General features: G+C 45.1%; 1 protein-coding gene across 1 annotated transcript in view; it reads right to left on the bottom strand.

Annotated features, from left to right (window-relative positions):
- CRIP2 (cysteine rich protein 2) overlaps positions 1-24,040 on the bottom strand; it is a 255,234-nt gene that overhangs the window by 105,054 nt on the left and 126,140 nt on the right. The window contains exon 2 of the mRNA XM_029598829.1: positions 2,425-2,519. Within this exon, the coding sequence (XP_029454689.1) occupies positions 2,425-2,519 (95 nt within the window). The remainder of the gene's footprint in view (positions 1-2,424; positions 2,520-24,040) is intronic.

Below are 24,040 nucleotides of genomic sequence, written 5' to 3'. Positions count from 1 at the left end.
ATTTCTTTTTCCTAAGCTCTACAGGAAAAGGGGATTTGTCTAGAAGACTGAATACTAATTGGTTTATTCTTTCAAAAAGTACAAAGACTAGGGGGCACGTAATGAAGTTAGTAGGTAATACACATAAAACAAGAGAACATTTTTTTGTACTCAACGCATAGTTAAACTCTGGAATTTGTTGCCAAAGGATATGGTAAAAGCTGTTAATGTAGCTGGGCTTAAAAAAGATTTGGTCAAGTTTCTGGAAGAAATGTTCATAAAGCATTATTAAGGTCGACTTGGGGAAATCCACTTCTTATCCCTGGAAAAAGAAGCGTGGAATCTATCAACTTGTTGGGATCCTGCCAGGTACGTATGACCTGGATTGGTCACAGGATACTGAGCTTGATGGACCCTCGGTCTGACCCAGTATGGCAAATCTTATGTTCTTGAGCTATTAAATATTACTGGAAGGAGGATTCCTAATTCCTGAGGGGGTATCTGAGGAAGAGACCTTTTGGCAGTCAAGGGAAGTCCAGAATCTCTTGCCACTGATCTACTCAAGGTATAAGAGGAGCGCATTGTGGAGTAGATTTTCGAAGGGATTCGCACATAAGATATGTGCGTAACCCTTTAAACCCCCCCCTGCGTGCGCCGAGCCTATTTTGCATAGGCTCGGCGGTGCGCACAAGCCCCGGGACGCACGTATGACCCGGGGTTTTGAAAAAGGGGCAGGGCGGCGGTACGGGGACGGTCCAGAGTCCTCGGCACAACGGCCGTGCCGGAAGTTTGTGCACCAGCAACCGGTTGGCAGGCGTAACTCCGTGGAATAAGGTGGGGGGGGGGGTTAAGTAGGGCGGGGGTTAGGTAGGGCGGGGGAGTTAGGGTTAGATAGGGGAAGGGAGGGAAAGATGGGGGGAGCAAAAAAAAAGTTCCCTCCAAGGCCGCTCCGATTTCGGAGCGGCCTTGGAGGGAACGGGGAAAGCCATCAGGGCTCCCCTTGGGCTTGGTGCGCGCAAGGTGCACAACTGTGCACCCCTTGCGTGCGCCGACCCCGGATTTTATAACATGCGCGCGGCAGCTTGGGCGCACACCTTTTTTTTAAATCGAGCCATATACGAGTAAACTACTGTAGTTTACGATTCTAGCGCAACTTTGACAGAAGCTGTGCTGGACCTTGCTGGGAGCAGGTAAATGCAGACCCTTCTTCCAGCAGGGATTTTTAGGCTTCGAGGGGTTGGGGGAGGTTCCAGGGAGACTGGCAGTCCGAGGTTCCTGGGAAGGTGGGGGAGACCTGATTTACATTGCAGGGGGAGGATGGGAGGGTCTTTCCTCTAACAGATTATAATCTGAGGAAGGGGTTTATGGGGAGGGGGTACGACCAGTAGCGATCCAGGGACATCTTTGGTAATTAAAAGATGTGGGGTGGGGGATGCAAGGCCTGATAGGGCACCTGTGCTATTTGTTGGGGGGGGGGGGGAGGGAGGAACTTGGGCCAAAGGCCACTTTCGGGATTTTTTTCCCTTAGTGGCTACTTACCTGGATATCTTTTAAAGATATCCGGATAAGTAGCAAATTATCCGGCCACACAAGGCTGGATAATCTTAGACTTGCTCGGAAGCAGGTATAAAAGTTATCCAGCTAACTTAGGGGGTCATTTTCTTTTGATATCGCATGCGTGAGATACCTAGATCGAGGCAGAGGCGGGGCGGCGTGAGCACCGGAAGAGGAGGAATAAGGGTGGCGTCGGGGCAGACGCTGCAGAAACTTCACTGACGGTGAAAAGGTAAGGCCCCCCCCTTATCGCCGCCAGTAGCGCGCCCAATAGCACAATCTTTTACGATGGCGCTATTGGGTGCAAAAGCCGGCAGCGATCGCACCGCGGAGGTGCGATCCCTGCCGGCTTTCCCAGGCCCGCCCCCCCCCCCCCCCCGCTAGGATTCAGGAAGCTGCGGTAGTTTAGAAAATCCGGCCCTTAGCCGGAATTATGTGACATTTGGCTAAGATAGCCAGATAACTCAATCCCCTCCCCATAACACCCCTGGAAGGCCCATTTATTATCCAATTAAATTACAGCCGGATAACTACTTATCCGTCTATAATTTAGCCAGATAAGTGGCTGGATATGCGTATTTTTCATTTAGACGGATAACTTCTGAGTTATCCATCTAAATTGCTTTTGAATGTAAACCTCATAGTGTATCATACTGTGGATCCCACTGATCTTCATCTTCCATCCGCCTACTGATATGCTTTTGAAAGAGCACAACTATAAGCCACTGCTGCACACAAATCAAAAGGTAGATTGAAACATGTATGCCAATTTAATTTAATTTTTAATTTAATGATTTATCCATAGCCTTATCCTAACCACCTAGCTTGAGGCAATGTACAATAAGCAAATCATATAACAGTAGGCAAAAACATATACTAGTTTGGTCTTACCTCAGCATGACCGCCAGAGTTCAGAGTCTTGTTGCAACGTTCACATTTCAGACAGAACTTGTGCCAGTCCTTTCCTAAAGAGGTCACTTTTTCAGCTATAAAAAGACAGAGAGGGAATATAAGCAAATTGTGCTTTATGAGTACAGTCAGTTCACTTATGAAATAATATTGTATGCCTGATCTTATTTATTTATGTATTGGCATTTGTTATTCCGCTTTTATCTTTACCGTTCTCAAAGCAGATTTATAATACATTTAAAGTAGGTTACAATAGTAATAGCTCAACAAACAATATTGGTTGAAGATCTAAATATTTAGAGACAGATTCAAAATGTTAGGTTATTTTTTGTTGCTGGAGAAATAGGAATACTTCTAAAGTAAGTAGGTTGTTGGACAAAAGTACATGCAAGGGAGGAATAGACATTTGAATTCCAGTATACAGGTACTAAACAAGGAAATCCACCAATGCAGAATTACCTCAACATTCCCAGACATCAAGAAATCTAAATGAAAATAATTTGACTTGATTTAACACTACTCACCCATGCATAATTCCAACATGTTTTATATTCAATGCAGTAAAAGAAAATACGTAACTACCTTTGGGATGGGTGCCATGAGAGGTAATTTTTCAGTGATTAAAGACTACACAAATACCTCTGCAGCCAAGGGAATGGAAAACAATATTGACTAGGCAGCTGAGTCTGGTCCATGGCTGCCAAGGATAATTTAGCACATGTTCTGGCCCGGCCTCCGACTGCCACCTCATTCAAGAACTTGTGGGGTAGGGAGAAGAAGACGGAAAAATGTTGCAACTAAAAGTATCAAGAGTGGCACTAGTGGGCAAGCAATAAATATGAGACCTTCTCTTGGATCCATACTCCCAGTAATACGCAGGAGATACAGCTGTGGTTGGATGTGCACCCTAGCTGCTATTTGGAGGGTTTTTGTTATTCCATATTGCAGTCTTATTAATAGTGACAGGATTGTTAATTCTTGCTAGCCTTGCAACTTTAGGGTGTTATAAGCAACCAATCAGAAGCAAAGTGGAGGTTGGGTAAGCTAGCGGCTCCATTCATGCATCCTCTCTCTTTACCCTAGTGAGGTTGTCTCATTGACTGCTCTTCCAAACAAGAAGCAGGGTAAACAGCACATGACTGAAGGGCAGCAGAATGCCTTTTTTGGTTGGGGGTGAGCCAAACAAACTAACCTCTGCCCCTGTCTCCCACCAGAAATTTCTGATTTTGTGTTTGCACAATACCATTCTTACATACATTCTTTGTTCACAACATATAGAGGGCAATTTTCAAAAAAGACATTTACCTGTATAAATGACTATATATGCAGGTAAAAGGACTTTTTTTTTTTTTTTTTTAATACTGCCCATGCTATATGCAGGTAAAAGTAGATATATGTTATGCCACAATGTGATGACTTTTATCTACAATTTTGTAGAAACACTCCCAGAGTGGGAAGGCAGTATAGTGCAAAGTTTTGTTTTTTCAAATCTATATACATTGTTTATCAGGGGAAAAGTATCTGCAGGAAGAGTAAGTGCAACTCTCTATGGGTACTTTTTCTTTGGGCAATTATATAATTTCCCTTTGAAAGTTGGCCAAATCCCATGGGTAAAAGTAACCACAGACTTTGCATCAAAATGCATAGGGGTAGACTTTAAAAGGGTGCGCGCGCAGGCATACATTTGCGCGCGCTACCCGGCGTGCACACATGTACGCCTGATTTTATAACATGTGTGCGCATGTTATAAAATCCGGGGTCGGCGCACGCAAGGGGGTGCACAATTGTGCAACTTGCGCGCGCCGAGCCGCACTGCCTTCCCCCATTCCCTACCCCCCACCCCACCTTCCCTTACCTCCCCCGCCCTTTCCCCCCTACCTTTGAGTTTCTTTTTTGTTGCATGTAGAAAGCAGTTCTTGGGCAACTGGGAATATGCTTATTTTACCCTAATTAGGTATAAGTGAAGGCAGCACGAGTTTGTCTTGTGCTGCCGCAGATAACGCAAGGCAAGAAGCAGAGAGGGTTCGAGGTGCTGGGGGGAGGGGGGGGGTGGCGAGTAACTGATGGCAACAATTTGAATTGCTACCTCGCCACTGGTTGCCCCATTGGATTAGGGGGTTTTGGCGCGGGAGCTGACTTCAGTCAGCAAGTAGCAGCAAAGCAAACAGCAGGTTTTCTGCGTTTGCTCCGTGGCTATTTCTGGGGTTTTTGTGGTGTTGATCTGGTTTTCCTTTTGTAGTTTTCGGCCCAATTTCGGGTATGAAGCATGCGAGGGCCCACCCAGCGCATACCAGACCCGAGACGCCTGATGTTCTACCAGAGGTGGCCGGCAGCAAGGCCTACAAGGGGCGACAGCTGACCCCGCAGCCCGGTCCCCCACAGTAAGTGGTCCACGTCCGGTGGCTCCCCCGTCGACAGCCTCCTTGCCAGCCTGCCCCCCCTCGTCCCCCTCATAGCCCCGTTTTCGGATTGGGGGGAGAGCTGCCCCGAAGTCGGCTGACCCTCCGGTTTTTGTGCCTGCCATTTCCCCCGGTTCCCCGTCACAGTCTTCCTCTTCCTTGTTGTGCTGGGAGGCCGAGATCTCCCTCGCTGCCTCCGGTGGAATTTTTGTTCCTCAGCCCATCCCTCCCATCGACCCCCCCTCGGCGTGGCACACAGCCCATCCATGTGCATCACGTTTCCGAGCCCCCCCCCCCCCCCCGAGCCCTGAACCTTAAGCAAGGCACAGAAGGGGAAGCAAGCGGGGCCTTCCCGGAGAGCGCAGTGGCAGGGTCAATCGGCCTCTGTCCCACGCGAGGTGGTGCAGGGTGGGCGGAGCGTGCACAATAAGGGCGGAGAAATGTCAGTACAGAGGGAGGTCCCTGGCCTTAAGACCTCCTCCCACCCAAAGGACCCGATAAGGGGTAATAAAGCAAGCATCAGGGGAGGCAGGGGAAAAAGGCCTGTTAAAGGGCCAGCTAAAGTGGTGGATAAATCCAGGGGCCTATCTGAAGATTTAGCGGATGGCCTCGCCCCCCCCCCCCCCCCGGCTGCTGCCCTGATTAAACCGGGGGTTCTGGGAGGGCCAACAGCCGGATGGATAGCAGATATTGTAGGCCAATACATGGATTCACACTTTGGGATAAGCTCCCATTCCCGGGGTGGGGCAGAATTTTGGACCAGGGGCGGCATAGGTGGTTGGCTGCTGGAGTTCGGGGTAGAGCATGGGGATAGGGTTTTTCAGCCTAGGAGATCGCATCCAGAGCTGCAGAGGGAAGATATGAGGGCAAGGGTTCAGGAGGGTCATTTCATGGTGCCAGGTACGATGGTTAAGGGGTATGGCGGAGTAGGTGTGACAGGCAGTAGAGCTGCCGAAAGGGAGGCAACGTCTTTTGCAGATCAGGCAGAGGAGGCGTTTCCAGGAACGTCGAGGCAGGAAGCGTGGAGAGAGCAAGCGTGACAGCAGGGTCAGAAGGTCCATTTCCCAAGACGAGTGGCAGAGGCGGTGCAGCCAGCAGAAGTTTTGGGATATGCTGCGGGAGCAGGGGAAGGTAAGACGGCTGGAAGAGTGGAGAAAGATGCTCTGGGGGAGGCAAAGAAGAAGAAGCGGTCGAGGGTTTCTAGTTCTTCCCATTCTTCTTAGTCATCTTCTAGCTTGGATGAGTCAGGGCCATTCCAGAGGGCGGTGTTAGTCGAGGGTCTGAAACATGACATGGGGCATCCAGCTTTGGCATCGTTAATGGAATTGTGGGAGGAGGTGCCGAAGAGACTAGTCAGGCAGATTCACAAACGCCAATTTGTGAATATTTTTAATTTATTGGAGGGAAGAAGAGGGAGAAGAAAGGATAAAAAGAAGGCCAAGAAAAAAAAAAAACAAAGGGGAGGGTTCAGGGCCTAAAATTTCAAAAAATATTGTTGGTTGGGTGACGGGTTTCTTAAGGCTAGCGAGCATGGTGGGACACTTTGATCCGACCCAGTACGGAGCATTGCTGTCCTATGCGGATAGCATCCTGGGTGCATTCAAGGACTACGAAGGTTGGGCTTGGCTCAACTATGATGAAAAGTTTCATGACAAAATGGTGGGGAACAGGTTCATGTCCTGGGGACTCAGGACATTCATCTGTGGTTAACACAGATGACCAATAAGGGAGTCAGCACAGTCAAAAGTGCAGGAGCCAGGGGAAGGGCTAGTGGTAACCAAAGTGGGAATCAAATGGGGTTTGGGACCAGTGGGGGTAAGAGTGGCTCCTTTCTTGGGTCAGGGAGTGGTCAAAAGTATGAGACGAGTAATAAAGTATCCAGGGGAGGGTCGGACATTTGCTGGCGCTTTAACAAGCTCACATGTCTTTTTCCAGAGTGCAAGTTTAGGCACGCCTGCGCATCCTGTGGAGGAGCGCATCCTGAAACCAAGTGTCCGCATAGGACAGAATACCGCCATTAATAAGGGCGGTAAATCATAAGGTTCTTGAGCAAAAGGTGGATTCCCCGGTAGTTGTCTCCGTGTTGAAGGAGTGGTTGCGGGGTTATCCCGATGCGGCAGTTGTGAGGTTTTTAACTCTTGTTTTAAATGTTGGCTTTAGTATCCCCTATGAGAGGCCAGGTTGTGGTGGTCGAGCGCGGAATGCGAGGTCAGCTTACCGGTTGGCCGATGCGGCCAGGGAAAAGTTGAGTTCAGAGATACAGTTGGGGCAGGTAGTCGGGCTGTTCGATCGGCCTCCTTTACCTAGAATGCATTTGTCTCTGCTGGCAGTTATACCTAAGAAGGCTGTGGGAAAGTTCAGGTTGATTTTGAATTTATCTTCCCCGGAAGGGTCGTCCGTCAATGATTTTATTCCATGCAGGGAGTGTACAGTAAAATATGCTTCTTTTGATGAGGCAGTTAGTTTGGTGTGAGGTGCGGGTCAAGGGGCGATATTAGCCAAGGCGGATATAGAATCTGCATTCCGATTGTTACCTATTCATCCGAGAAGCTTTCCATTGTTAGGTTTTGTCTTTGAAGGGGGTTATTTTGTGGATCGTCATTTGCCTATGGGTTGCGCAATTTCTTGTGCTTTCTTTGAGGCGTTTAGTATCTTCATACAATGGTCGGTTATGCGGCATTCAGGGTGCGAAGCGGTTTTGCATTTAGATGATTTTTTGTTCGTAGGATCTAGTCGCACAAGCGTGTGTCAGGATCAGTTGGATGGCTTTCTCAAAGTTACTAATGCATTAGGAGTGCCGATTGCGTGGGAGAAGATTGAGGGGCCCATGACTAGACCTACATTCCTAGGCATTGAATTGGATTCAGTTGGAATGGTGTAGAGACTGCTATTGGACAAAGTAGTTAGGTTTAAGGAATTGGTGAGGTCAGTCAGAGGGTCGGTGAAGGTGATGTTAAAGCAGATGCAGTCATCGATTGGTTCCCTTAACTTCGCATGCCGTGTGATTCCCATGGGTCGCGCTTTCATTCAGCGACTTTCGTTGCGAACAGTAGGAGTTAAGGCGAGACAAATACCCCAAAAAATTACACAAGGAATACCAAAAGAATTCTTCCAACAATCTCCAACTCCTTGGCAGTCCAAAACCCAATACCCACCCTCTTGACAGTCCCTCGCCATTGTTTAGTGCCTCTACCCACCTTTAGGCTTTGTATATAGTACTTTTTATGTTATCAACCCACATATTATTTCCAAGTTATTTTCTTCCTGTTCCTTGTAAGACATTTACTTGTCACTGTTGTTATTGTTCAAATGTAAACCGAATTGATCAGTAATTCTGTTACTGGAAAATCGGTATAGAAAAGTTCTAAATAAATAAATAAATAAATAAATAAATAAATAAATATGGGCAGTGAAGAGGAGTTGGGAATATAGGAAATGTTTTTAGACTCCTTTAATGGAGTGTGCATGATGCAGGAGCCAGAAGTGTCCAACAAGGATATGGAATTGTATTCGGACACAGCAGGGGCAGTCTGTTTCGGGGTGTATTTTCAAGGGCAATGGTGCATGGAGGCGTGGCCAGTGGAATGGGAGGCAGACGGGATTACTAGGAATATCACTTTCTTAGAGCTGTTCCCATTAGTTGTAGCACTGGTCATTTGGGGGGATAGATTGCGGAACAAAAAAGTAGTTTTCTGGTGTGACAACTTGGGGGTTGTGCAAGTGATCAACAAGCAGTCTACCAGATGTTCACGTGTCGTGGAGTTGCTGAGGGAATTGGTATTCCTGTGTCTGAAATGGAATGTAACTATCAAGGCTAGACATTTTCCGGGTAACTTGAACCTGATTGCCGATGCTCTCTCGTTTCGAGTGGGCAGTCTTCAGGGTGTTGGCATCGCAGGTGAGTTTGAGGGGAGAGACATTCCCGTAGCACCTCTGGCACTTTGGCAGGACGACACATGGAGATCGTTTTTGGAGGGCAGAGGAGTAGTGTCTCGTTTCTTGAAGAGTTTTGAGTGGAAGGGAGGGGTTGTTCGTGAATGCGATGTGGTTCAGTTTATTATGTGGGCAAGGTGGACTGGTTATTCGCTGGCGTCTGTGCGTTTGCAATTAGCCGGTTTTGCCTTTTTTCAAAAATTGGGTGTCTGGAGTCATCCAGCCAGTAGTTTTTTTTAGTGAGTGTTGGGGGGATGGGGGAGGGGAAGGGAGAGGGAGAGGGTAGTGGACAAAAGGCGACCCATCAGGTATGCTGATTTGCTGCGGATAGCCAAACAAGTGGCGCACGTTTGCTGGTCTCGGTACAAAGTTTTGCTGTTTAGAGAGGCATTCTCACTGGCATTTTTTGGAGCCATGCGGGTCAGTGAGTTGGTGGCCAGATCCAAAGGGAATGCCTCGGGGCAGGGTTTGTTGGCCCAGCATGTTTGGGTTTACGAGCATTCAGTGACACTGTGCATTCGGAAATCCAAGACTGATCAGAGGGGTAAGGGGCATTGGATCTCGTTGGTAGTACCCAAGAGTTTGTACGGGTAAGGCCAGCAGTCCCAGGATCGTTCTTGGTTCACGAGGATGGTTTGCCCTTGACCATTTTTCAATTCTCCAAAGTTGTGAAATGGACAGTGGAAGGCTTAGGGTGGGAAGCAGATTATTTCACACTGCATTCATTCCGGATCGGAGCGGCAACCACAGCGGCAGAATTAGGATTGCTAGAACGTATGATTCAAGCGATTGGGCGCTGGAAGTCAGATGCGTATAGGTCTTATGTGCGGAAGTGAGGATGCCAGGGGTTGGGGAGGGTGGGGTAAATCAGGCATATGGGTAATATGGTGCTTTTCTTTGCAGAACGGCAGCAGGTTCTTTGCAATCAGGAATGTGTTTGGGTCGTGGGCCATTCCTTTGTCCAATGGGCTCAGCAGAATTTGAACTTGGATACCAGCAAGTGGACAGTCCAGTGGTTCAGCAGCCAGGGCATGCATTGGAGGCAGTTACTATCTTTCCTGCAAGAGCTGGTGGAAACATGGGGTTTACCACGAATCATGATCGTGCATTTGGGGGGTAATGATATCGGGAAGTTGTCTTGTCGCGACATGGTAACGGGCATTAGGAAAGATCTGGCAGGTATTATGAATATGATGCCAGGTACAAGGGTGGGGTGGTCCGATATAATCCGAATGAGGAATCATACAGAGCCTTTGTGGCGCAGGGGTATTAAAAAATTTAACTGCCAAATTGGTAAGTGGCTGATCAAACAGGGCGGTTTTTGGATAAGGCATGATTGGTCGTGGGAATTGGTGGGTGGGTTTTTCAGAGGAGATGGGGTCCATCTTTCAGACATTGGCAATGACTTGTTCAACAATGCTTTGCAGGAAGGATTGGAGCAACAAATTCGGTATGTGTAGGGCCACAGTGGGGGAACAAAGATAACCAGGGGTTATCTTTGTTTGTGGCAGAAACCCGAGCCCTAAGTGGTAATGTTGTATTCTATTGTAAAGGACATCGGAGGGGGAGGGGGAAGTCTCGTGTAGTTTGGGGCTGCTACACGGGAAGGCCTACAAGCAAGGGTGGGGGCCGATGCTCAGGCCGTGAGCTTACCCTTGCTGGGGAAGCGGCAGGGTAAGAGAAGGGAGAATGTCGGTGGAGTCTTACCATTGGGACTTGGTGGTAAGTGAAGAGGGGCAAGAAGAAAATAGGGGTGGGGGGCATATGTTTTGGTTATTCTGTCTAATAAGTTGAGGGGCTCGGGTTATGTACATAATAAACTGCGGCCTTGTTTTAAATCCATACTGTTTCTGTGTATTTGTATATGGGGGGAGTGGAAGGAGCGAGCTGCAGGTCTTGCTTCCTTGTGTTATGATGATTTTCTACCTGGCTTAACGGGACAGATTTTCAAGGATTGGAAGCTTAAAGGATTGTCTTTTGGGGGGGAAATTCTGGGAGGAGAATAGAATTATTCCCTTTATGACCTTACAGGAGAAATTTCAGCTTGTTGAGCGATATAGATTTTCCTTCTTATAGTTTTTGGAAGGGGAGATTAATTAGGAAAAATTTGGCTAAAGAGTGCTCGATGTTTGAACTATTATGTATTAAGAGTCATGAGTAGGGAGCTCATCTCTAAGTTATACTCTTATTTATTAAATCTTTTCAGAAACCCAAACATCTATTGGCTTGGGAAAGGAGTTGGATGAAGTGCAATGGGAAAATTGTTATTTCACAATCATGAAGTCAACTATTTCGGTGCATTTAATTGAGAATGCCTATAAAGTTCTTTTCCTCTTAAACTACATAAGATATACCCTTCAGTGGAGTAGCACATTTGGTGAGGTTGTCATGTTGAGGGCTTCTTTTATCAATGTGATAGTCTTAGTCTAGACTGAGGGAATATTAGGGGGAAGTAGGGGAACTGATTGCTGAAATGACCAATTTCTGTTTTGATTGGAGCCCAAAAGCAATGCTTACTTAACAGTCCTTACCCTGGAATACCCACCAAACTGATGCTATTGATACAGCAAATATTTCTGGCTGCTCACTGTGAAATCGTATGTCACTGGAAACGTGCCTTAATGCCAACCATTGCTGCCCTACAACAATGAATCTGAAGGATATATTATATGAACAAGCTTACTGCTGCTAAGAATTATGTCATTGGGAATTTTAATGTGGTCTGGTCTCCATGCCTTGCTTGGTCTGCTACAAAAGGTTTCTAACTTTGAGTGCTTTCTACTGTAACAATATTTTTTTGTTTTTATGGCCTGCCCCTGATATACAGGTTGCTAGGGTGGGTGAGAGATGGGGCAAGGGGGGTAGGGGGGAAGTACCTTTGGGGTTAAATTGTTAAAAAAAAAAAAAAAAGATAACTGACACATATGTTGTGTTTACGAATATTTCATTATATCTAATATAGTTTTGATCTGCATATGCATTTGATGTACATTTGCTGTCATTACGGTTCAACAAAAATTTAAAGTAAAATAAAGAGTACAATAATCACACAACATGAAGTAGTATGGTAAGATTAAAACTGCAACAACCCTACCTATGAAAGGCAGCATTCCAAATATTACACCAGGCCCTAAAACAATATGCCTCCAACTGGAAAAACAAAAAAAGCTGGACTGCTATAGATCCATTACAAAAGTCTATACAGAATCTCTCATGTCAGTCAGACACAGAACACAGACAGACCTTCACCAAATACAGAAAAAAGGACCACAAACTAAAATTAAAGTTGTGCAAAGAAAAAATGAAATGGAAACCCCAACTCTGCACACCATGCAACACCAGAGAAAAAGAAATGTACTATGTAAAATATAAAAATATCAGAGGTACACAATTTCAAAACTGACATGTTTCGATTACTACTAAACTGAAAACAAAATGTTTTTTCCTATCTTTTGTCTCTGGACATTTACTTTTCTAATCGCATTGGTCCCAGTCTCTGTTTTCCACTTTCCTGTTTATCTTTTCCTAACTCATTTTCCAGGATTTCCTTTCCATTTTCTGTTTCTTCTCTCTCTTCCTTATTCACTTTCTCTGCTACATTTATCTCTGACATTAATCCTTCATTTTCACCTCTCTTTGGGGGTCATTTTCTAAAAGGATCGCACGCGAAAAGGGACTTTATGTGCGATACCTAGATCGGGGCGGGTTCTGGGCGGTGTCCGCACTGGAAGGGAGGAGTTGGGGCGGCACCAGGGCAGATGCTGTGAAGACATCACTGACGGCGAAAAAGTAAGGAGCCTTATCACTGTCAGTAACGCCCCCAATAGCACCACCTTTCACAGTGGTGCTATTGGTTTGCGAAAGCCAGCAGCGATTGCACCGCGGTGGTGTGATCTCTGCTGGCTTTCGCAGGCCTGCCCTCTCGCTCCCCACTACCGCTCGATTCACAGAGCCGCGCGACAATAGAAAATCTAGCACTTTACTAGCTATGTTTTCTCTCTCTATCCACTTACAGCTAAATTTCAACTCTTCTTTTCCCCCACTTTCATTCTTGATCTATGTCTTTTCAGTTTTCATTTACTTACCTACCAGCATTTCATCTCTACTCTCATTTCATTTCCAGCCATCTCACTGCTCTCTAATCTCTTCATCTGTCCTCCCATTCCTTCTTTGTCTCCCTCTCTCCAGTCTTTCCCTATCTCACTCACTCCCTAATCCCCCATTTCCTCCTTTTTCCTGCCTCCAGCCTCTTCTGTCTTTTACCTCATTCTCAGCCTCCTATTACCCCTCTTTCATCTCCTTCCTAACCCCTTTTGCACCATCTCACTCACTTCATAGATCCATACCTTTCATAGTAACAGATAAGTTAGCACAGAAAAAAAGACCAAAATGGTCCATCAAATCTGTCCAGTTGAGATTTATCTACTTGCATTGGATGAGAATATAAATTCTCATACTCAACCCAACACCAACTCTCCCTCCCCCATGTCTTTAACTGACCTCTCAAACCTTTTCTTACTACTGCCATCAATTAGGGGTGTGCATTCGTTTTGAACTTATATGTAAAACGCAACTTTTTTTTTTTTTTAACTTAAAAAAGTGATGAGGCGAAAACGATCGGATTTCCAACTTATTCAACATAGCTATGTTGAATACGTTGGAAATCGCGATTGTTGATCCTAAATAAAAATTTAAACCCCTCACCCTCCTTAATCCCCCCCCAAGACTTACCAAAACTCCATGGTGGTCCAGCGGGGAGTCAGGACGCCATTTCTGTACTCCTTTGCGAGGAGCACGTGACGTCGGCGTCACGTCGGAGTGACGCGGACGTCACGTGAGATTCCCCGCGCGTTCGCTCCGGGACCCTCGTTGGACCCAAAAGGAACTTTTGGCCAGCTTGGGGGGCCTCCTGACCCCCCCAAGTGACGTCACGTGATTCCCCGCGCGCCTCCTGACCCCCCCAAGCTGGCCAAAAGTTCCTTTTGGGTCCAACGAGGGTCCCGGAGCGAACGCGCGGGGAATCACGTGACGTCCGCGTCACTCCGACGTGACGCCGACGTCACGTGCTCCTCGCAAAGGAGTACAGAAATGGCATCCTGACTCCCCGCTGGACCACCAGGGAGTTTTGGTAAGTCTTGGGGGGGGATTAAGGAGGGTGAGGGGTTTAAATTTTTATTTAGGGAACCGGTGCACGTATGGACATAGACTCAACTTATGGAATTCTCCATATGTCCATATTGACCGAAATTGACCCCCCCTTTCGACTTATGGACTTATGAACATAAACTTTTGGTCTGCACATCCCTACCATCAATATCCCAAGCATGTCCAAAATCTGGCAGAGTGATAGCATCCCTCACAACCACTAATGGGCCATTTCAGGTCTTGCCATCTTCTTCCTCTTCTTACAAAAAATACTTAAGCCAACATTTAGACCCCCCTTCTCTTTCTTATTACTAAGTTTTGATATAATCCCCAAAGCAACCAAGAACAGCAATGCTGTTTAAAAAAAAAAAAAATGTTGCCTCCCCATTCTCATTGACATTTGGGTTTCAACTATGGCCCCTCTATGTATATCATCCCAGCCTTCTTGTATGCCTGATGCAATTGTACCATTGCTATTTAGTGTTGTAATCTAATCACCATGCCATGCAGAGGTAGTCATACCACTGCTGATTAGGGTTAAACCACTTCGCCATGCAAATTTCCCCAGTGCTTCGTTACCATTGTCTTGACATTAGGGATCCTCTATTTTTATCCTTATGAGAGGAAACTGGAGATCCTAAATATGTAACCCCTGGAGGAGAGAAGAAACAGGGGAGAATCAACTTTTGATGCACAGAAATAAAATTAATTTTTAAAGCTAAGGGTCATGATATGAAATTCCAAGGGGGAAGACTCAGGAACAATGTCAGGAAATATTTGTTCACAGAATGGGTGGTGGATACATAGAATGCCTGCCTAGAAGAAATGGTGAAGATAAGAATGGTAATGGAATTCAAAAGGGCGTGGGACAAGCACAGAGGATCCCTAGTGGCTGGAGAATGGAAACAAAGAAATGGGGTAACTTCTGTTACCCCTAAGGTTTACATATACAGTATGCATAGAAGTACCCACACAGAGTGGCACTTACTACTCTTAACAGAAGTATGGGGTAACCTGCATGGAGCGGCAGTTATTAACCTAAGCAACTTGCTGGGCAGACTAAAATGGACCATTTTGGTGTTTTCTGCCATCATTACTTGTGTTACTATCCTCTCTCTCTCTCACCTTTCCACATCCCTTTGCACTGCTTCTCATCCCCTTCCCAGCTCTCCATGTCTTTCACACTCCTTTTGGCCCAATCTCACATCTCCTCCCTACTCTGACCCCACAGTTGATCTAACAACTCCACTCATATCCAATACCCACTTGCTGAGTCCCTCCTGCAATCCCAGCTCAGTCTACACGTTTCTGTTCCCCCACCCATTCTTGAGTGTCAACTCTCCCCAAAACCCCGTCCCCTGTGACCCAATCTTTGAGGCCCTCCTCTCCCACCTAATCTGAGGTTTTTCCCTCCCACCCACTCTCAAGTCCATGCTCTCCCCATCCAAACTCCTGAGCTTCCATTCTGCCACTGCCCAAACTCTGAGATTCTGCTTCACCTCAGTCACAAAGGCCCTGCGACCCACACCCCTTTCACCTAGCCTCTGTTCTTCCCTTCCCTCCCTTCCAACATCTTCAAGCCTCTTCCTGCCATTGCCTCTCAGTGCCTCCTCTCCCTCCCCACTTCATGCCTCATTTTGACATTTATCACCCAGCCTCTCTCCATCCTAAGGACCCCCCATTATACCTGGCTCTTTTCCCTCCTATCCACTCCTTGATCCTGTCCTCCTCCTACCCATCCCCCATGGTCCCTTCCCAATCCCTCTCCCTCCTACACCCTTCCTTCACAGTTTCTTTACCTCTTAATCCTCCTCCCTCAAGATGACCCCTTCACATCTTTTCTCCCTCCTAATCCCCACTCCCATAGCTCCTTCCTGTGGGAAGTCTCATCCCTTTACCTGTTCTGGCTGCTCTGGACTAGAAGCAGTAACAGTAACATTAAAAAAAAATATATATATATATCAGCACAGGACTGCGAGTTATCAGAGGCCCTGCAGCAGCTCCTCCCTTCACCTGCATGGCATCCTCTTATTACAGGAACCTATGCAAGGAGTGGGCAGCTTCAGGACCTATAAGCTTGTTCCAGCTCACAGGCCGTGCACTGATTTTTTTTTTCTTACATTTCCCATGCTAGCTGGATATCTGCCTGGTGCTTTCCTGGCTTGGTCCCTAGTTGCTGATGCCATGCAGGAAAAGTTTTCATCAGGCCATGGCCCAGGTGTCCCAGCCTGTTCTACTGCTTATGAGGCTGATTCATAAATAGTTATACCCAGAAGGGCTTTCAATGAATGATTTTGTGCCAAATGAAATGTGCACTGTGTTATGTATTGTATGACAGTAGTGGCAATTGTTCTTGGTTGTAATCAGAATGTTCTGATGGCCAAAGCAAATACGGAGTCTGCTTTTTGCTTACTGCCCACACATCCATATAGTTTTCCTTTACTCATTTTTTTTTTGGGTTGGGGGGGGAGGGGGAGTATTATTTAGGGTCTTTACAAAGCTGTACATCCCAAGACAGAACAGATCAGTGGAATGCACCATTTATTCCATGGTACCCTCACTACAGGCTGCTGAAAAAGAGTCATTCCAGCTTTATGATATAAAGAGATCCCTAGTGCTTTATGGAAGGAAAAGAGCAAAAAGGAGGAACAGAGGAAGCAACCGGAACACCACAAGAGAAGGAGCTTTTTAATCCCCCTTCGCACCTGCCTTAGATCTGCAGGCAGAACATCTTACTGTTAGATCTTTATAGATGAATTTTAAAAGCCCTATGCGCCAAAACCAGGAGATATGCGCACAAGTTGGGCCAGCGCATGCCGAGCGGGTTTTCTAAGACACCCATGTACACACGTATCTTCCGCTACATGCACACGTCAAGGGGCAGGGGCAGGCGTGGTCTGGACAGGGCATGGGTGTGTTGGGGAAGACCAAGCGATGTGCACATAAATACGTGCACAGGCGCACATCGGGGTCCCCTGCCGTGTAACGTTACTACTGCTATAGATGGTGTCTAAGTAAAATAACAAAAATATCTAGGCTATTCAGCAGGGTTTTAAGGGTTGGGGCTAACAAAGGGAAAGGGATGCTAGTATATTAGGGGGGTTAGGAAGTCCTATCCCTAACCTGGGCGAGCTGGGAAAACTAGCTATGGCATCAGTGTGTGTCCCTTATAAAATTCCCCTTCTTATGTTGTAAACGTGGCATTTGCATGACATGTGCACATCCATTTAAAATTGTGCACACATGTATACGTATCCTGGATATTTTATAACCTGCGAGCATCTATGCACGTAGGTTATAAAATGGACTTGTCTCTAGATGCGAGCCAGCAAACACATGTACATGTGTGCCCATGCAGCTGTTTCAAAGTTACTGTCCCTGTGTTCATGTAGAAAATAGCTACTAACTCACTTGAAGGGCTGGAGAGTTGGTTCTCCCTGATTTGTTTTGCTTTTGTTGGAAGGAGGATTTTTCTTCCTAGGAGCTTGGAGATGGGGTCCTAAGATTTAGGATCGGTGAAACAGGATAGAATTTGCCTCTAAGAACTGGATGAAACCTCAATCCTTCAAGAGCCTAGTTGTTTAATTCTTTTGGAAAACCAGGAGTTTGATTTTGCGAATGGAGATTGTCCAGTGGTATAGGAAACCCTGCAGTCCACACCTGTGCCACTCAGCCTAAGGGACACTGCCCAGCAGAAATCTTTGGAGGAGTGCATATGTAGTTGGTGCCACTTGCCAGGAGAAAGGAGAGCTCCCCATCTGGGGCTAATCCATATAAGCACAGAGTCAGTGCTTACCCACTATATTAAAGAAGAGAGGAATAGAAATCAGAGGTGTGTTTTTGTACGGCAAAAATGAAAAATGGGGCTAGTTTCAGCCTTCCTGTGATATTTGCAATGGACTCACAAGGCAGAACAGGAGTGATCTGGAACTGCTCCTGCCCGGTGAATTAAATTTCAAGCAATGAGGCAGGTAAGTGAGAGTCAGGGAGGGCCAGGAGTGATTAAAAAAATTTCTGGTAGTAGCAGGGACTTAATATGTTTTAAATTTTGTTTTATTTTCCATTTCATTTTTTTTTTAGTCAGTCAGTTATTTGATTTTTTGTTGTTGTTTTAAAGAAAAAGAAACAAAACAAATGCAGGGCCCTTTAGGACACTATCATCTATTTTCTCATCCCCAGGTCAGGAAGAAGTTAGCATGCTAGTTAGGAGCATTTGGCAGATCATCCCTTACAAGCACCTCCTGTGAGGCTGCTTGGATTACTCAGAGCATGAGGAGGAGTGTGGCATTTTGAGCTGGCAGTTTTTTGTTAGAGTTGGAGAAGTAGGAAAGGAGTAGAGTTGTTTTCATCGTTTTTGAGCCCCTCAACCTGTTAAGCAGGGGAGGAGGCATATCTCTAACCAGTACCCCCTTGGTTTGGTAGGGGGCATCTCTGGGAGTCGAAGAAGAGTTTTGAGAGTCTGATTTTGGATGTGGAGCCTGGTCCTGCCTCTGGGAGAATTTTCCCCCTGCTTGGAGAAGTCCAGCACTAGGAAATGTGATTCCCTGCAAAACAAGGAGGAACAGCAGTGTCTTGCCAGTGAAGTAGTGAGTTGCAGTTTTGGAAAAGATTTTTGTTCCTATTTAGTTGGAAGAATTTTTGCAACTAGTTCCTGCCTATGAGAAGAGGAGATTTGGATGTTTTGCAATTTTTTGGGACTTTCAAATCCAGAAAAAAAAAAAAAAGAGTTCAGGATATCCCAATCCCTATTAGGAGCCCACCTTCTAACACTGGGAATGTTGGGTCTTCTGCCTTGTGCTTGCCACCTGAAGGAACACTATGCAAATGTGCAGATCTGAGATAAGAAGAACATTTCTGAAGTTTGTAAAGATCATTTAGAGATTTTGGTTGCTAACTGGATTGAAGATGTTTTTGGTTGCAGTAAACTTTTTATTGGAACACCCCTCCAGTATCTTTTATGAGAATACAAGGAGCACATCTAGGACATCTCAACCATAAACTTTAGAAAATAAGAACTTGCCGTATTGGGTCAGACCAAGGGTCCATCAATTCCAGTATCCTGTTCCAAAGTAACCAATCCAGGTCAAAAGTACTTGGCAAGATCCCAAAGAGTAAATAGATCCCCTCCTGCTATCGCACAGTGATAAGGAATGGGTATTTCTTAAGTCTACTTGGTTAATAATTTATTGACTTCTCCAGGAAATTGTTCAAACCTTGCCAGGTTCTTATGGCCAGGATTGGCCACTGTTGGAAACAGTGGACTTGATGGACCCTTGGTCTGACCCAGTATGGCATGTTCTTATGTTCTTAACCTTTTTTAAACCCAGCTATGCTAACTGCCTTAACCACATCCTCCAGTAATGTATTACAGAGTTTAATTGTACTTTGAGTGAAAAAGAATTTTCTCTGATTTGTTTTAAATGTTCTACTTACTAACTTCATGAAGATCTACCTAGTCTTTGTATTTTTTGAAAGAGAAAATAACCAATTTAGATCACCCATTCTTTTTCACTCATGATTTTACAGACCTCTATTACAAACTGGTTGACAGACAGAAGACAGCGTGTGATGGTAAATGGAACCTACTCTGAAGAGAGAACAGTATTAAGTGGCGAGCCACAAGGATCAGTGTTGGGACTGATCCTGTTCAATATCTTTGTGAGTGACATTACAGAAGGGATAGAAGGTAAAGTTTGTCTATTTGTGGCTGACATTAAGATCTGCAACAGAGTGGACATGCCGGAAGAAGTAGAGAGAATGAGACGTGATTTAAGGAATCCAAATATATGGCAGCTGGGATTCAACACCAAGAAGTGCAGAATCATGTATCTAGCGTGTGGTAATTCAAAAAAGCTGTATGTGATGGGGGGGGTGAAGGGATGTTGTGCACGGAGCAAGAGAGGATCCTTGGGGTGATAATGTCTAGTGATCTGAAGATGGCGAAGTAATATGACAGAGCAATAGCTAAAGCCAGAAGAATGCTGGGCTGCATAGAGAGAGAAATAACCAGTAAGAAAAAGAAGGTGATAATCCCCTTGTACAGGTCCCTGGTGAGGCCTCACCTGGAGAACTGTGTTCAGTTCTGGAGACCGAATTTCAAAAGGGACAGAGACAGAATGGAGGCAGTCCTTTGAAGGGTGACAAAAATGGTGTGGGGTCTCCATCAGATGACTTATGAGGAGAGATTGAAAGACCTAAATATGTATACTCTGGAGGAGAGGAGGTACAGGTGGGATATGATACAGACCTTCAGATACCTGAAAGATTTTAATGATGCACAACCGGCAAACCTTTTCCATTGGAAAAAGATCAGTAGAACTAGAAGTCACATAATGAAACACCAGGGAGGATGACTCAGAAAGAACGTCAGGAAATATTTCTTCATGAAGATAGTGGTGGATGCCTGGAATGCCCTGCCAGAGGAGGTGGTGAAGACAAAAACAGTGAAATATTTTAAAGGGCCATGGGATAAACACTGTGGATCCCTAAAGTTAGAGAATGGAAATGAAGAAAAGAGTGCATGGGGTAACTTTCTGGTGTGGTGGTATAAGCCTTCATACTGTTGATGCAACTCCATTATTGCTCTCTACTTTAATGGCAGGGGGAAAAGAAGAAAAGGGGAATTAGATTCAGACAGCAACCAACAAGGACAATGAACTTTATGGTCTGGGAAAACAAATAAGCATGGGGGTAACTTGCTGATGCGGCTGTTACTACCTTTAAGCAATAAGCCTGATACTTTTGATGAAATTCCAACATTGATTTCTGCTTCAATGGCAAGAGGTAACGGGAAATTGGACTCAGATAGCAACCAACAAGTGCCCTGACTTTGACAGTTTGGGATACTAAGCATGGGGGTAACCAGTATGACATGGCAGATAAGCTTGCTGGCAGACTGGATGGACCATTTTGTCCTTTTCTGCCATCATTTTCTGTTTCTATGTAACTGTCTCTTCTCCAACCTGAATAGACTTAACCTTTTTAGCCTTTCCTCGTAGGGGAGCTGTTCCATCCCCTTTATCATTTTGATCACCCTTCTCTATACCTTTTCCCATGCAATATCTTTTTTGAAGCAAGGCAACCAGAACTGTACACAGTACTCTAAGTGTGGAGTGATACAGAAGCATACAGTACTCACCATGGAGTGATACAGAAGCATTATGACATTTGCTATTTTATTCTCCATGCCTTTTCTAATAATTTCTTATATTCTGTTTGCTTTTTTGACCGCTGCCGCACACTGAACTGAGGATTTTAAAGTATTGTCCACTATGAAGTTCATGTCCTTTTCCTGAGTGGTAACTCCTACAATGGAACCTAACATCATGCAACTACAATGCAAGTTACTTTTCCCCATGTGCATTACTTTGTACATGCACACATTAAATTTAATTTACCATTTAAATGCCCTGTCTTCCAGGCTCTCAAGATCCTCTTGCAATTTTTCACAATCTGTTTGTGATTTTAAAACTCAGAATAATTTTGTATCTGCTACAAATTTGATCACTTCACTTGTCATTCCCTTTTCCAGAGCATTTATAAATAAATTAAAAAGCACTGGTCCCAGTACAGATCCTTGAGGAACTCCACGTTTGTTCTTCTCCACTGAGAAAACAGAGAACGAGATGGAGATATTGTGATTCCTCCACCTCCACCCTGTGAGCCTAGGGCCTTGGATGATTATTCCTTCCCTCTCCCCCCCACCCAGCTGGAAAGGATCCCTGTACCTGGAACATGTGAACTGAAAGGGAGAAAGAAACAAGAGAGATTGGGGCCCCGGGACAACTATGTACTCTTGTATTCAGGACACCAAAAAGGGAGTTACACAAACAAATGAAAAAAAGAGCAAAATGAAATGAAATAAATGCCTGTGCACACTCCTAGTTGTTAGTGTTGAATGTGAGAAACTTAGGGACTTGCACAATATGCAACACTAGGTCCTTTGTGTTGGTAAAGCCTGTGAATGGGGTAGAGGTTTTGATCCATAAACACTTGCCTCCTCTCAGGTGATATCAGTTTTCTACTATATAGAAATGCATATTAAGGCCAATAGTCCTTCATTCATGAAATTTTGGGATGCATATTTTCTGTGTCGGAGTAGCTGAGGTGAAGATATCCTGAAAGCCGTTAGTTGGCATATTGGCAAATGAAAGGCATTTACACTTACATCAGGCCAGGTTTGAGTTGGCCCTACAGTAGCAGCTGGAAATAATATTTCCGGTTTTCTTTAGATCTTCCTCTAGAAGAGTAAACTGCTTGGATTGTGGGCCATTTGTTTATTGGACACAGAGCCACACTTTTCAACGTCCATATGGAAATCATAAGAGCTTTGCTCTGCTTAGCATTTCCATGCAGTAGTTTGGCCAATGAAGGATGTGCTGGGACCAGCTGTTTCCTCTTCTCTAGCAGATCCAGTTGTTGACTCACCTGGATGTATTTATTGTACACCTTGGTAGCAATCTGGGTGGTTGGGTTTGTCGGCAGATGATAGATGCCCTCAGGTCAAACATTTACTAAACTCATGTCATTGTTACCAAGGGCCACAATTTGTTGATCAGATGTCATTCTGAATATTAACTGGAAACTGCAGCTTTCAGAAATTAAACTGTTGGGGTATCCCAATGGCTCAGTATCAGCTTTGCATACTGCCATGCAGAGGGACATGGATTGTTTGCTACATGGTTGGCCAAAGTTGAGTCTGCTGCAGAGGTGGTATTCACAGCCCTTTGGGGGGGGGGGGGGGGGGGGCAGATTTAGGACTCATGATTGTGTAGTCCCTGCACCAACTTCTGGTAAAACAGGGGTTCTCGGTGGAGGGCAATAACAGAAGCAAGGATGCTTGGATGCATAGGGAGATTAATAGCCAGCAGGATTAAGAAAGTGATATTGCCTCTGTATAAATAGCTGGTGAAACATTGTTTGGAGTACTGTATATAGTTCTGGAGACCACACCTTCAAAAGTATATAAACCAACTAGAGTTGGCGCAGAAAGCAGCTATTAAAATGGTAAACGGTCTTTATGATAAAGCATATTGATACAGACTTTAAGATCGAAACATGTATAGCCCTGGCAGAAAGGAGAGAAAAGGTGGAAATGATAAGAGACATTTAAATACCTATAATGAATAAATGCAAAGGAGGTTGGACTCTTTCAATGGAAAGGAGGCCATAGATGGGATGAGGGTAGACTCTGGAGTAATATAAGAAAACATTTCTTTATATAAAGGGTATGGATGCATGGAACAGCCATCCTGTAAAGGTGGTGGGAACAAGGACAGTATAGGAATTCAAGAGAGTATGGTACAAGTACAAAGGATCTCAGAGAGAGGAAAGGATTGTAAAACTCAGCAGGCCATGTGGATGGGCAAACTGCTTGGGCTATATAGCCTTTATCTGCCGACGTGTCCTATGTTTCCTTGTTTCATTATATCAACCTGAAAAGCTAACTGTTAAGGACCAATTGTTAAGGAACAACTGAGCCTTTGTTTGGAGGGGCAGATTACATAGGTGTAAGGTCTTTTTTTTTTGCTGTCATGTTTCTATGTTTCTCATTAAGAACTTATCAATTATACAGTAGGAAATAGTCTCATTACTACAGCTCCTGCAGCTGTATGAATGAAAGCACTATACTACTTGTTTTTAATATTTAACCAGAATGGCATTAGCTGCTTACATCTCTCTGCTTTTCCTGAATGAAACACTTTAGACTAAATGATGCTGAGGAATCATTTGCTAAATACCAATGTAAATGTAAAAGCTGTCTCTGTGCACACCATCTCCAGCGGCTGCTTTTTTTTTTTTTTTTTTTATTTCTCACCAATACTCAGGGGGAAAGGCAAGCAGAATTAGGATTGCAAAACACAGTTCCATTGTTGTTAATTGAATTTATACACCAAGAGGACAATATTCAAAAACATTTAGCCAGAAACCTCACAAGTTATCTGGCTAAAAGCCAAGTTTTCAATATCCCATGTACTCTTCCGGATAAGTCATTAACTGGCTAAAACCTAGCTGAAGTAGTAATGGAATTTACAGGGATGTTCCGAAATCATTTGATCCTATCCTGCTGTCACGCTTCTCCCTGCTATGGAGCCTCCCCCCCCCCCCCAGCAGAGATCATC

Source organism: Rhinatrema bivittatum, chromosome 4, assembly GCF_901001135.1.
Source record: "Rhinatrema bivittatum chromosome 4, aRhiBiv1.1, whole genome shotgun sequence".
In the NCBI taxonomy this organism is placed as follows: domain Eukaryota; kingdom Metazoa; phylum Chordata; class Amphibia; order Gymnophiona; family Rhinatrematidae; genus Rhinatrema; species Rhinatrema bivittatum.
Note: the sequence above shows the minus strand (reverse complement) of the source record. Positions and strands in the feature narration are given on the sequence as shown.